Source organism: Trachurus trachurus (genome assembly GCF_905171665.1).
Source record: "Trachurus trachurus genome assembly, chromosome: 17".
NCBI lineage: Eukaryota > Metazoa > Chordata > Actinopteri > Carangiformes > Carangidae > Trachurus > Trachurus trachurus.
In genome coordinates, this window is record NC_139900.1 from 34,464,159 (window position 1) to 34,479,297 (window position 15,139).

General features: G+C 42.1%; 1 protein-coding gene across 1 annotated transcript; it reads left to right on the forward strand.

The window, feature by feature from the left end:
- Positions 1-3,161: 3,161 nt before the first annotated feature.
- Positions 3,162-14,885, forward strand: LOC311000643 (neuropilin and tolloid-like protein 1; the record flags this gene model as incomplete). Its single annotated transcript, XM_083991383.1, has 10 exons — positions 3,162-3,189; positions 3,362-3,427; positions 4,530-4,664; positions 4,740-4,988; positions 9,385-9,426; positions 9,923-10,050; positions 10,965-11,193; positions 12,613-12,726; positions 12,836-12,980; positions 14,360-14,885. 10 exons carry the CDS (start codon positions 3,162-3,164, stop codon positions 14,883-14,885), a joined length of 1,662 nt encoding a protein of 553 aa, XP_083847509.1.
- Positions 14,886-15,139: the final 254 nt, after the last annotated feature.

Genomic DNA, 15,139 nt, shown 5'->3' on the forward strand with positions numbered 1-15,139 from the left:
GAACGGTACTTACTGTTGTTATGGTCAGTCCTTGTCCTGTGTGATGTCACATGTGGTGCAGTGTTTGGTGTCTCTGTCTCTGTGGTGTGTGTGTTCTCTGCATATTCAGTGGTGTGTACGTTGGGCCTAACATGGTGATGAAATCTAAAGGTGCCAAAAGATACAGTATAAGTTAGACAAGCCATCTGTGTGAACACACCCAGTTTGTTTACATACAGAAAACAGTGCACACAACCACTACACAACCACTACAATAACTTACTTGCGTAGTGTCTCCCTGTATGAAACAGTTGGATTCCCGTCCTCTCTATAATACCCTGCCTCTAACAGCCTATTACTTCTTCGCGCCATGGCTGGAAAATGGTTGAAGACAGAAGTCAAATCAGCAGTGACAGTGACGTCGTAAGCAGACAAGTTTACAACAAGTTCATATAAATAAAACAAGTGTCAAGTGCTGCTCTGTTGTTAACTTACCTCAGAATTACTGAAAATCCAGGTGCTGCTCAAAAAATGAGCGAAATATCATTCTAGGGTGAACTATCCCTTTAAGAAAAGCTGTGCGCTCTACCAAGTAGCTCAATGTCTAAGAGGTGCAGCCGACTGATTTGCAGCTGGAGCCTGTTGCTCTGTTCTGATGCAGGATTCCCTCAGTGTCTTAATGAGCCCGTGGAATGTTCTGTCATTCTATATGCAGGTTAGCTTTACATCACACAATTCAACTGAGCTATGTCTTATTACTGAATTGGAAATATAGTACACTGATCAGGCATAACACTATGACCACCTGCCTAATATTGTGTTGGTCCCTTTTGCTGCCAAATACACAACACACTGTGATGCACTGTGTGTTCTGACACCTTTCTATCAGCAGCATCAACTTCTTCAGCAGTCTGAGCACCAGCAGCTGGTCTGATGGATCGGACCACACAGGCCCATGTTGGCCCTGACCCATGACCCTGTGGCTGGTTCACCACTGTTCTTGGACCATGACCACTGCAGACTGGGAACACCCCACAAGAGCTGATGCCCTGACCCAGTTGTCCTAGTCAAACTGGATCAAATCCTTACAGTCATGTCCATTTTTCCTGCTTTTACATCAACTTTGAGGACAAAATGTTCACTTATACTGCCTGATATATCCCACTAAGCTAAAGTAAGGTATTCCATATTATATTTTTAAGTTCTGATACAGTACTCTAACATGAGGCCTGTTCTGGGGGGATGTACAGGTGAAAGAACTGTTTCAAGATGTTTGCCTTTAGGTTTTTATAGATATTACAGTACATTTTTGCAATTATAGCAATGCTGTTTGACTTTACAGTAAAAGCAACATCTATGGATTTTTATGGGCATATTTGTTCAGTTCTGGTTTTGGGTTGGTTTTTGGACATCTGTCTTTGGCTGGTTTTGAGTTGCTGTCTGGCTGCTTTTGCCTCGTACCTGGCAACCCTGGCTGGCCTACGAAATACAAAACAACTTCTACTGGCTACTGATAGATACCAGATTTGTGGAGCTGATAGATTTAATCAGTGTTGTGTTACCTCATCTATACAGACAGTAGAATGTATTTGCGTTTACATGCACTTCCCGAATTTGTGTTTGCGCATGTAAACACCATTTCCCGATTCCAGAAATCGGGATAAGCTCATATCCCGATTTTGAGAAACCCGATTTGCTGCCCGGAGAACTCCGAAAGAAACCAGGATACTGGAGCATGTAAACACAGTACATCCATGATGTAAACACACTAACACAGTACCCCGATATCTGAAAGCTGCTCGGCCAGCTGACGTAACCGTTACCATAGATACGTTACGTAACAAAATGGCGGCGACAACAAGAGCGCATTCTGGAGCAACGAGGAGACTATTACGTTTGTTTTGTTTGTTTTTTTCATGCGAGAAAGTAACTGTTTAGATCCCCAATGTGCGGCCGGTTTATCCACATGACGGCTGTGTATACGTTTGCTACGACGTTTTTGGGAGGAGTGAAGCTCCGTGTGTGTGAGCTGTGACCGGGACATCACAGAGACAGCAACCCCGTCTCCTGACGTGCTGAGCCGGCCAGAACACTCCGTCACCTCGGGGGAGAAAACCATCGCTGATTAACTTACCCGTAGGTTTTTAGAGGTTAACAGCCGGCTGGTTATATTCTTTTTAGGAGATAAATGCTGGTTTCATTGATGAAATCTAATAATTGTGGCAGTTGCCTTAGTTTGTTTGAATGAAAAGTGAAGCTTCATGTGTATTGGAGGAGCAGCGCTGCTGGAGGCTCTGTCGCCTAACGTGTGGACAGAAATCACCACTTTTACATCAATAAAAGCATGTTTTACAATAAACCGATCAGTCTGCATTACATTTTCTATTCTTTTATTAAGTTATATAACATGGCAGCATTTTTAATTTGTAAATTTTCTGACCTACATATTTCCTAGTAGTTGCGCTTCCTGTTGTAAACAATAAACATGAATGAAACACACATACGCACGTAAGACGCAGTAATCAGAAACCGGGATACTGTATTTATCATGTAGGGATACTGAATAACCGGGTTTCTCTAAGTCCATGTAAACACCCGATAAGTAGGCTACTTAAAAAACCCGATTAAAACCGGGATACTGAAGTGCATGTAAACGCATCAACCACTGTGGATAAGAAAAAAAAACCCACCAAAAGTTAATTGTTTATATAATTTATAGGTATATTCTGAAATAATAGATTTTTAACGCTTGCTGGAATCATGCAGCTGAGACTTTTGTTCCTCGGTAAAAAAAAAAAAAAAAAAAAAAAAAAAAAGTTCACCTTTTCTTTGGATGATGGACTCATCAGCAGCAGTTACACACACACACCCACGCGCGCCTGTGCAGCGGGCGCAGCTTTGTCAATGACCGTATGTATCTTGCGAGAGGATTAATGGCTGCAGACTAAAGGTGGAGCAGAAACTGTGGAGGTTTGTGGCGGACGGGAAGTCAAGTAATCCTCTGAGCTGCGGGGCACACAGAGGGACGGAGAGGGGACAGAGGGACGGACATGTCCAACTCTTAGCTCTCGGATTTGGCGCTTTTAGTAAGGAAGAAGAAAACCTCTCCCCTCACACGGGACACAAACTGATGGACGAGACAGTTTGATGGAGACAGAGCTGCTCATCCTCAGGAAACCGACATGGTGCGCAAACTTCTGCTGCCCTTCGGTAAGTTTACTACTGTTCATCATGTTTCATAACGTAGCTACTGTTCATCACTCGTGGACATGAACCACAGCCCGTGTTAAAGATGCACTTATCTTCAATACCCATATCTTTGACTCACTTTTTAATATAAACTTCTCTCCTCTCCTCTCCTCTCCTCTTCCCTTCTCTTTAGCTTTAGCAGCCAGCCTCATCTCACCTCAGCTGTCTGGTGCTACAACTACCAAAAAAAAAGCTCAAGGTATCACACTGTCATCCCATACACTAGTATGAACATGTGAGATGCTGTCTGTAAGGACACAAGTACAAGTAGCTCAGGAAATTGTATTACACAGTTTATGAAACATATGATGACATTAATTTAAAGATAAAGCATACAAGTTAACCATATATTTGTATATGTATGTTTATTCAAACAGCATACATTTAAAAATCTAATATGCTTATAGGTTTTTCTTATGTAGTATGTGTAAATATCTCTTTCTTAGCATTCTGGGAAATTAGTCTCAGACTTTTGGACATTAGATAATATATTCACAGGCTTTAGAGTGGATACTTCGTCTAACAGTATGTAACACATAAGCACACGTATGTAAGACATTGATGGAATTTCTTTATAGCTCACATAGATCTCTCTTGTAAATGAGACACTGGTAAATGAGACCCTCAATGAGATTTTACATGTACGTATAAATAAAGGTTATACAAAAAAAACATAGACATTCTCTTGGACTCAAGGGTGGTTATATTTTGGGGTCAAAGATCAAAAGGGTCAAGGATACAGTGGCCTCACTCAATGTGATTTTTGTCTTGTGAATGTGATATCCCTGTAATGCCTTGAGGGAATTGAGTCAAGTGTCGTATAAACATCCACCTGAATCGTGGGTAATCTGATGAGAGTTGGATTGTCAGAGGTCAGTGGATAAATCACTGTGAAAAAAGTGAAACATAAATATGTCAAGACAGATAAAGTGGTGCTACAGATTTTCCTACATTAACACAAATCATAATAATCATAATAATCTCTTCTATATATTTGTCTCAGTAAAGGTGAAGTACAGAAAGCATCATTCCCATGACAACTGTGATTCGTAATATCATCATAATGTAATTTTCTGAAAAGATGACTAGATCATGTCTAATCCAAAGTACTATTATTCAGTGATATAATAAATGAGAACTGATCCTCTCACACAGGCCAAATGTCCCATACCAGACAACCAGATTAGACTGATAGATCAGCGTGTTGACAACCGTCTAATGATCACTCACCTGAGGTTAACAGCCAGTCCTCTTTACTAACACCTGCCTGCCTGTCCATTCACTTTCTGTCTGTTTCCCAGTGAAGAACAACTCCGGTGTGACCCCAGCTGGGAAGTGCGGGGCCTGGGTGAAGGAGCCTGACGGAGGGTATTTCACCTCACCCAACTACCCTGAGAAATACCCACCTGAGAGGGAATGTGTCTACATTATAGAGGGTAAGCCTTCCATCTTTTTCTCTCTCAGCCTCTGACTCACTCTGCTGTTTTTTCTCACCTGTTTTCCTCTGTCAGCCTCTCCTCGACAGTGCATCGACCTGTTTTTCGATGAGAAGTACTCAATTGAGCCGTCCTGGGAGTGCAAGTTTGACCACATCGAGGTCCGCGATGGGCCCTTTGGTTTCTCACCCATCATTGGCCGCTACTGTGGGCAGGAAAGTCCGTCCTATGTCCGCTCCAGCGGGAGGTACCTGTACATCAAGTTTGTGGCTGATGGAGAACTGGAGGCCATTGGTTTCTCCGCTCGGTACAACTTCACACAAGGTGAGTGACGGAAGTTACGGCCAGACCATCTAGAGAGGAGAGAGTTCAACATTTTGGCAAATTGGCCCATTGCCTTTAATCGTTACAGTCATAGGTTCGTTACCTTTATTTGCCTGTGCAAGCTATTTTTAGAACGGCGGAGCAGAGCTGCAAGCTGGTCAGAGCTACGCTACAGAGGCTCATGGGATTTCTTGGTTTCCCTCATCAAACTCATCAAATACACAATCCAACAACTCCAAAACACTCTGGTGGACAAGTTGTGACCTGCACATTCACCACGCTATGAGATAATAAAGGGACGTTACCAGACAGAGTTGTTTTTGCCAAAATTTGCCAAAATGTTGAACTATCCCTTTAAGGCTGCACTAATAGTTTTATATTAGATGACACATATAATATCAGAAGTGACTTGCCAACTTCCAGCAAATGATCACCCAACTCTCCAGTTCTTGATTATAGGGAGTGTTTTTTCATCTGTTGTGGTTTTGGGTGCACAACGTCAGGCTCAACTTTGTGTCGAGCACCAAACAGAAATCAGAGTTAGTGACTAGCAAGTGAAGTGACAGGTTCGTCCTGTGCCTGTTCAAAGTGAGGCTATTGATAGTGGCCTGATTGCTTGGCCTGCATCAATCCAGCTTACAGCAAACTCACACTGGACGTTGTACATCGTTGGGTCCACAGTAGTGTGTGGTCAGTCAATCTCATTTTGTTACTGATGGAGTTGGCCGCTCCCCTCCGACAGTTGTCTGGGTGATGACGTAGAAATTGTAGTTGTAGTTCTGCCTTATCCTTTCACATTAGTGTTTATACAACTTCCCTCCTGCAGCGTTTAAAGTGGATACTGACTAAATACATGTTACAGAATTAAGCTCTGTTAACTCACAGTAAAAGCATCTTGCAGGTTGGCCAGTGAAAGGTTTTCAATGTAAAACAGCAAAAAATGGTAACGGTTATGTGAAGGTGAAACTTAACTCCAAACAACAGAGGTTCTGCCAGACATAACAGAACTAGTGAGACCTGACAAAGAGAGACTTTTCAAACAGCGTTGTCTCTAGTCCCCAGGACAGATAAAGTGGTGAGGACACAGCTGAGGGGAGCAGATGTCATAAAAAATCATACTCTGCCCTGCAACCCATAGGACCCCAGCAGTGGACATGGCAGTGCCTTGTTGTGATGCTGCTGTTATCACAACTTGGTTTAGACGTGGCTAATGGAAATGTCCTAATAGTTTGGTGAAATAAACTGCACGCAGTTTGGACTGTTTTATTAAATTTATTTAATGAAGCATCTTAAAGTGTAAGGGATAGTTCAACATTTTGGCAAATTGGCCCATCGCCATAATCCCTATAGTTTTAGGAGTAGGTTTGTTACCTTTAATTGTCGGTGCAAGCTGTTTTTAGAACGGCGGAGCAGAGCGGCGAGCTGCTCAGAGCTACGCTATGGAGGCTAAAGGAATTTCTTGGTTTCCCTCATCAAACTCATCAAATACACAATCCAACAACTCCACAACGCTCTGTATGTATGTTCCGTTATTATCTCCTAGCGTGGTGAATGTGCACGTCACAACTTGTCCACCAGAGTGTTTTGAAGTTGTTGGATTGTGTATTTGATGAGTTTAAAGAGGGAAACCAAGAAATCCCATTACCCTCCATAGTGTAGCTCTGAGCAGCTTGCGGCTCTGCTCCGCTGTTCTAAAAATAGCTTGCATCAACAATTAAAGGCAACAAACCTAATAGGGATTATGGCTATGGGCCAATTTGCCAAAATGCTGAACTATCCCTTTAACAACATCCTTATAATTTACCATGCAGTTGAATCAAGACCTGCCTAAACCAGTTTCGGTTCAAACATTATGATGCTCTTAGCAATTGAACTGCATTTCTTCTATACTACATAATTAACCCGCCACTGTGTTCAGGCCTTTGTGTAGAATGATTTGTAGCTGTAGTTACATGTAGTCCAGCTCCTTGGATAAATAAGGATTCCAAGGTAATTGGTTGACACAGTTGTAAGAAATCAGTGGTCTCACATGTTTAAGTCTCGCTTGTTGTGTAATTTTGTAGTCCGGCTATATGTTGTTATTCTCATCCCAGCTGCTGCGCTGTCTGGCTGGGTGGTGGTGGGGGGGGGGTTTGGAGTATTACTATGTCTCTAAGCCTTCAACTCCTTTCCTTGGCACTCTCTTCTAATCCACTACCCTGTTGTGAGTTTGACATTGTGGGCTGCTACATATGAAACCAGCCACATGTTTTTGCACACCCACTCTTTCTTTTTAACCCTCTGTGCCTCATTGATCTGGTCAGCCAGAGACCATGTTGCCATCGGATTGCACCACCCATGATGCCCATCAACATGTTGCCGTTCACAGCCAACTTTGCCTTTATTCTCATCTCAAATACACACTTTGTGACAGTACTGTGCTGACAGGTGTCTGGATGACCATGTATTACCACCACAAATACACACACCATGCAATCACTGCAGGCAATAAAAACACACGTTAACACATTTTTGCGCTTACAGTGGACACTTGTGTTTCCAGTGCCACAATATAATATACACTTGGATAAGATCAATACTGCAGAAGAACCCTACAATCCCTAATTGGTATAAAGGTGCAGGACGTTGTATAGTGTGTACTATTTAACTCTGCATGTGATGTCATGTAGTTGCATGTTGCAACTTTAATAATGGTGTGGTTGCATGCTGCTGGGGATGTTCCCTAATTTCCATTTGTAGTGCAGGCACACCAGCTGCAGCTGACAAGGGAAGAGGAGGGGAGCATTGCCTCCAACACACACACACACACACACACACACACACACACACACACACACACACACACACACACACACACACACACACACACACACACACACACACACACACACAAGCGCTTGTTTCCTCTAACACACAAGAGTTAATGAAAGCTTGTCTTCAGGGGAATTCAGCTTGTCAACGCTGAGCTGCAGTAGCAGCTTAAGGGACTCCAAGGCAGAGGCTTTATTAACAGCAGATTTTATAGGCCACCTACACAGAAGAGGGCCAAAGATTAATCTGCATCCCTCTGTCCACCATCCACCCTGCCATCTTTCTTTCTTTCTTTTTTTCTTTGCATGTCATATTTCTGTTTTGTATTTGCATTCCTCAAAGGACTGCTGCTAGACTACATGGACTGTTTGTCCATCCGACTCACCCAAGTTTTTTAGATTGCTGTAAGGCAGAAGGTGTTTGTCTTGTTTCATACAGATCTTTTATTTCATGAAATGTTACTGTGTTTTCAGCGCACCTTATTTACATACTTGCATTCACACACAAAGGATGAATGTGAATAATCTGTCCGAGCCTGAAGTAGAAATGTGAGGATTAAGTCCTTGTTGATTTGATTTGAGCCTTGGTTGAGTCCATCACCTGCTCCTCTTACATCACACCTGCTGATCTATAAAAACATTGTTTCTTTTTTTATATACTGCTTTTGATATTCCATTATTCCCACTGAAGTGCGGCTTCTTCCTTCATAACATACCAACCGTAGAGCTTCACAAATAATTTAGAAAAAAACAAACAAAACATTGACATGTGACGTTTTTATCACTAGGTTGTCATTGCCCGTGGAGTCTAATCTTCCCTGAACTAAGCCGGTATATCTGGATTCATAATCCACCTAGCAAGTAGAATCATCAGCACAAAGGTTTAGAACACAATATCTCTTAAATTTTCTGAGTCCAAGTGTGTGTGTGTGTGTGTGTGTGTGTGTGTGTGTGTGTGTGTGTGTGTGTGTGTGTGTTTTGATGAAGGGCATCAGGGTTTCAGGGGAGTTTGAATGAGGGCCCAGGGAATGTGCATAGATTATAAGGCTTGGCCAGCTGTGTCTGTGTTATTTTGTCTTGCAATATGTCTTTAAATATTGTTATTTTTATTGTGTGATTAATTTTCTCTTGCACTCACAGAAATCTGAGGTCAGAGATTTAGTTTTTATCTCGACCTCTTTTCTCCACAATTTTGTTTTGTGTCTTCAGTCTGTGAAAATGGGCTAAAACTGTATTTACACGTGTACTGTGTACATAGAGAACAACACATTCTGGACACATTTTCTATACTATACTATGTAGTTCTATATGTGTTAAACATAACAGATATATAATGTTGGTATACCTAGAACCAGATAAATGGTAGAAAATGTATGTAATCAACATTTACGCCAACTAGTACAAATACTTTCTAACCAATTTTGACATATTTTTTTAAATATCTGTTTTGTGGCATGGGTTATCTTTGCTGTCTTTCAATACATTATGTAGAAAACAAATTGTTTTATTAAAAACATGACCTCTTATTGTTGAAATTATGTCATATCGATACATTTATGTTAAGCAATATTATGTTCTGCTTTTAGACCCAGAGTTCAAAGATCTTGGGGAACTGGCAGCTCTGCCATGTGAGTATCGTACTTACGTTGATATCAGCACATATGTTTGTGCTTTTATGTACATTATTATTATTATTATTATTATTATTATTATTATTATTATTATTATTATTATTATATGTATGTGCTTTTATGTACATACAATTCATCCAGTTTTTTAGGTAGTATGATTTCCTTAAGCATTTTCATGTGTTTTTTTTGGCTTTTTTTTTGCCTTTATTTGATAGTGATGACAGTAGAGATAGACAGGAAAGGGGGAGGCAGAGAGAGGGGGAATGACATGCAGGAAAGGTCTGCCCGACGCGGGATTCGAACCGGGGACGCCTGCGTTGAGGACTATAGCCTCTACATAGGGCGGCCGTCTTAACCACTGCGCCACGCACCGCCCCAGACCTAATTTTTGCTGAAGAGATAATATTGCCAAGGCTCTTTACAGGATCACATTCAGTGACACGTTACAGTGTCAAAACTACGGTAACCTTTAACAGAGAAATCTTCTCCACAGATTGTGAATTTGAGCTGAGTGGTCCCGAGGGCTTCGTAGAATCGGCACAGATAGCCAGGGAGAGCCAGGCGCAGCAGACTGACGCTGTGGACTGCAGGTGGTACATCAAGGCTCCTCCACGAGCTAAGGTCTGGATGCAACAGTTTTTGTTTTTATGGTGTGGTGGTGGTGTTGCTTAACATACTCCTATTTGTTCATAAAATGTTGCTTTGTTGGACGATGACATCCAAGTTACAAACATGTTGTCAAAGAATTTACCCAAATGATTACACGCCGTTGGGTGCTTCTCCTGACAATTTCACAGAGCAACCTTAAAGGGATAGTTCGACATTTTGGCAAATTGGCCCATTGCCATAATCCCTGTAGTCATAGCAGTAGGTTTGTTACCTTTAATTGTCGTTGCAAGCTATTTTTAGAACGGCGGAGCAGAGCCGTGAGGTGCTCAGAGCTACGCTACGGAGGCTCATGGGATTTCTTGGTTTCCCTCATCAAACTCATCAAATACACAATCCAACAACTCCAAAACGCTCTGGTGGACAAGTTGTGACCTGCACATTCACCACGCTATGAGATAATAACGGAACGTTACGAGACAGAGTTGTTTTAGAGGTAAATTCATGCAAAACCACTGATGCACGTTCCCGTCAGGGGCATTTTTTCAGCAAGCAGTCTCTGCATCTGCATCCCTTTAAAACAAAGAAAACAATAAGAGGTTTCACTGATTCTTGAGTCCAGTGGGTGAATGCTTTGGATCAAATGCTGTGTACCAACATTTTTACAACTTTCTACTCAAAAATGCGATAGTTTCATAGCTAAAGAAGACATTATAAGCTGTGCAGCTGCTGCAAGTTTGTATGTATTTCACTGTGGCCTACAAATAGGCAATGCCAAAATACTTGAGTGTTTGCATCAGTCATCATGGTCATTTTAACCTGGATAATTGTTGCATTTGTTAACACCACTGATGATCAGGGAGCTGGATGTGTGAATGCAACGCTCTGCCTGATTTGCTGCAGCTAAACTTGATTCCACTCCCCCACAGATCTACATGCGTTTTCTGGAGTATGAGATGCACAACTCAAATGAGTGCAAGCGTAACTTTGTTGCCATCTATGACGGCAGCAGTTCGGTGGAGCATCTGAAGAATAAGTTCTGCTCCACGGTTGCCAACGATGTCATGCTAGTGTCTTCTGTGGGCGTGGTGCGGCTGTGGGCGGACGAGGGCAGCAGGAAGAGCAGGTTCAAGATCCTCTTCACAACCTTCCACGCACGTGAGTGAAGTGTTGCATTCATCCGAGTCGCAGCAAGCTCTCATCAGCAGGTGTACCGTAACTACCAGTGACAGGTGAAAGTCACAGTTATCTCTGTCTTATTTATGGCTATACATAAACATAAAAGTGTTACCATCTTGAAAAGAAGATAATCCAAATAAACTAATATGATTTTCAGTTGGCATGTCTTTTGATACAGTGGCCAGTGATCACCTTAAAATATCAACTCTTGAATCAAAGCAAATGACAGATGATTGGTAACAGCTCTGGGTTAAGGGATAACGATATTTATCAGGTCAAACCTGCTTCATATTATCTGAAATAAAAAAAACCGTTGGTGTCAAAGCTGAAATCACTGAAATCATAATTTCAATTCAATTCAATTCAATTTTATTTATATAGCACATTTCATACGACAAACTCAATGTGCTTCACAAAAACAAAACAAAGCACATTACATAAGCAATACACGTAAAATACATATAAAAGCACAAAAAGACAAAAAGAAGGTAATGTTGCAAATTAAAAATAATTAAAAACTAAAAGCTTGTGAGAAAAGAAATGTTTTTAGTCTGCTTTAAAAAGATACTGTTGTAGCAGACCTGAGTTCATGTGGTAGGGAATTCCAAAGAGTAGGACCAAAATGACTGAAAGCACACTGAACTGACACTGAAATGAATTAATTTAAAGCAGAAGTCAGTGATCCGGTCGTTTTGGCTAACTTTCCGTCAGCCGATGGAGTTAGCAGTCCCCGCCCTCGTCATGGATCTATTGGTCCTCGTCCCTACGTCACCACATTCACGCGCATCCCTTGGCTGCACACACAGAGAGGACTGCCCCTTTATGCCGTTCTCTCTCCTCATTGGATAAAGGTTGTAGGATACAAGGAAAGTTTTCTCCTGGGCTCAGAGCAGAGCAGAGTGACTGACAGACCCGTGTTTCAGACCAAACACTCTATAGAAGTGATTGCTGTCGGAAGATATAACTATTTAAGACTTAGATTAACACAAATATTCCGCTTACTTCTGCTTTAATTTCAGTCAATAAATATAACAGCTAAAATGTTCTGATGACGATGAGTGTAAAACAATGGTTCATGTCAAATGGAGTGACATAGTGACAAACCCTTGCAGAATTAAGCCCTGACTCTCCAACCCTGGCCTATCACCTCTAAGTAATTGTTTTGCTAATAGCCCATAACTTCAAACTGCTACTCTCAAAAGTTAGCAACCAGCACATAAACTCAGTAGTTGTATTAATATGTCAGTTGGTCAAAGCATGACCGCAAATTAGTGCTGATGTTGCTGTGTGTCTGCTTTTTGCTTTGAAGTGACCAAGAAATCAATTGTTTGTTGTTTGGTTTCACTTTCGGTAACTTCATAGTACAACATTTAATGGTTCTTTCCTTTTGTTTTACAGCTCCATGTGAAAATGATACTTTCTTCTGTCATAGCAACATGTGCATCAACCAGACCCTGGTCTGCAATGGCATCCAGAACTGTGTTTACCCCTGGGATGAAAATCACTGCAAAGGTACCAGCACCCAGGCTGAGGAGCTCACTTCCAAATACATAATGTTTTTGCAAAGCACAGCGGTGGCTGAACCTTCAATCTTTTTTTCCCCGTCTTTTTCCCCGACTAGAGAAGAGGAAAGCCAGCATCCTGGACACACTGGACAACACTAACCTCACTATCATTGGAGTAACCTGTGGCCTGGTCGTCATCTTGCTCATCATCTCTGTCATCATCCAGATCAAACAGCCTCGCAAGAAATACATCATCCGCAGGTAAGAGCTTTAACATGGAGCCTGAAATGTAATTCTCACTGTAAAATCCCCAAAGAGGCTCCAAGTCCCAACATGTCAGCCACCTGCAGCTACAGAACAAACAGGGCATTTCTTATTCATAGAGTTGAGATAGATAGGAATGAAATCACAACAGCAAGGTTACATATGTGAGGGGAAAAGCTACAGAGGCTGTGAGGCCATATCCAACCACAATACATAGAGGGACAGTTAATTAGAAAATGATTACAAGCTACAGAAGAATCTGTTCTGATTAAGGATATATTGTGATTTTTTTGCAAGTGTGGAGGAAATAATAAGGTTGTTCAATATTTACTGTGAGGTACTGAAGATGAGAATGGGAATTACAAACACTCTCCCTTATTTAAAGCTGCATTAACTCTTCTTAGTGTCTTAGCCTCTCTCACATGATTATTTAGTCTAACTAAATTAAATTGTCTTTGGGTAGATTAAACCATCTGTTCATTTAGTTGCTCCACCAAATTAATTTTATAAGATCTTTTCCCCACATAGCAGGTTAACAGTGTCAGGAAAATGTCAAAGGGGAGTGACAACATGATTTTTCTAGGATTTAAAAAATAAACTGATATAAAATAAATAGTCAATCACTCTTGAATTTCAACACTAATCACATGTTGTAGGCTCAAAGTGGGCATCAATAAAAAAGCACAGGACACACTTAATGGGAATGTTTTGTGGTCATTGTAGACATGTCCTGTAAATACATTGTGTCAGTGCAGAGTTACATACATTCATATTTAAAGCAGAAGTAAGCGATCCGGTCGTTTTGGCTAATGCTGCGTTCCAGGCAGGCTTTTGAAACCGTAAATTACAGCTTCAAGTCACAACTTACGACTTTGTAGCGTTCCAGGCAACCCACTCGTGTTTCTCCGACCTGTTTTACCTGTGAAAGTCACTATAACGGCCACTCGTAACTTCCGACCGGTGAACTCGTACCAGATCGAACTGGTACGACTTCACAGGTCAGAAAAACACGAGTTACGGGTTGCCTTGAACGCACCATAACAGTCCTCGTCCCTACGTCACCACATTCAGGCGCATCCCTTGGCTGCACACACAGCCCTGCATGCCGTTCTCTCTCCTCATTGGATAAAGGTTGTAGGATACGAGAAAAGTTTTCTCCTGGGCTCAGAGCAGAGCAGAGGGACTGACAGACCCGTGTTTCAGACCAAACACTCTATGTAAGTGATTGCCGTCGGAAGATACAACTATTTAAGACTTATATTAACACAAATATATCACTTACTTCTGCTTTAATGTGGGATTTTAGAAAAGGTCTCCTGTCTTTAGCTTCTTGATGTGCTTTCCTCAACATTAACTGTTCCTCTTCTTATCCTCAGAGATGACTTCGACCCTGCGCTCCTCCACCCTGGTTTCGAGCCGCCTCATTATGAGCTCTGCACTCTGCGTCGCACCCCCTCCGGTGACCTGACCGACGCCGCCCTGGCCGAGGACTTTGAGAAGTTCCACAAGCTCCGCCGTTCTTCAAGCAGATGCATCCGCGACCACCACTGTGGGTCTCAGCAGGGGAGCGTGCACGGCAGCCGCAGCAACCTGAGCATGAGGGAACCCAACACCGTCAGTGACGGCGGTGCTCTCGCGCCTCCGTTGCCCCCGGTGAACCAGCAGTCGCCGCGTCTCTCGCACCACACCACCACCCCGACGGGGCGACGCAGCATCCTGGTGATGAAGCACAGCTACTCTCAGGATGGGGCAGAGAGGTACAGGCAGGAGGAGGAGGAGGATGACTTGATGATGGATGATGGTCCCACCACCAGCCAGCACCACATGCACCACCATCAGATCCACCACGGCATGACAGGACTGGATCACACGGTCCACCGTACACTGTCTAATGACTTTTAATGTAAGGCAACATGGAATTAAGAAGATGATAATAATGAAGAACTGCACTCTTCTTAAGAGGGATAATGGTGAATTAACAAAACAGTGGCAGAGATAATCACCTTAATTCTTTATGTGGAGGTTAAAACCTGGATTTTAAATGCCTTTTTAAAATTTGATTTAATTTAATTTATTCAAATATATGCTGGTCGTCACAGCTTTTGTTTGTGTTTCTTGGTCACATCTATTTCACACTAAATTCAATTATTACATTG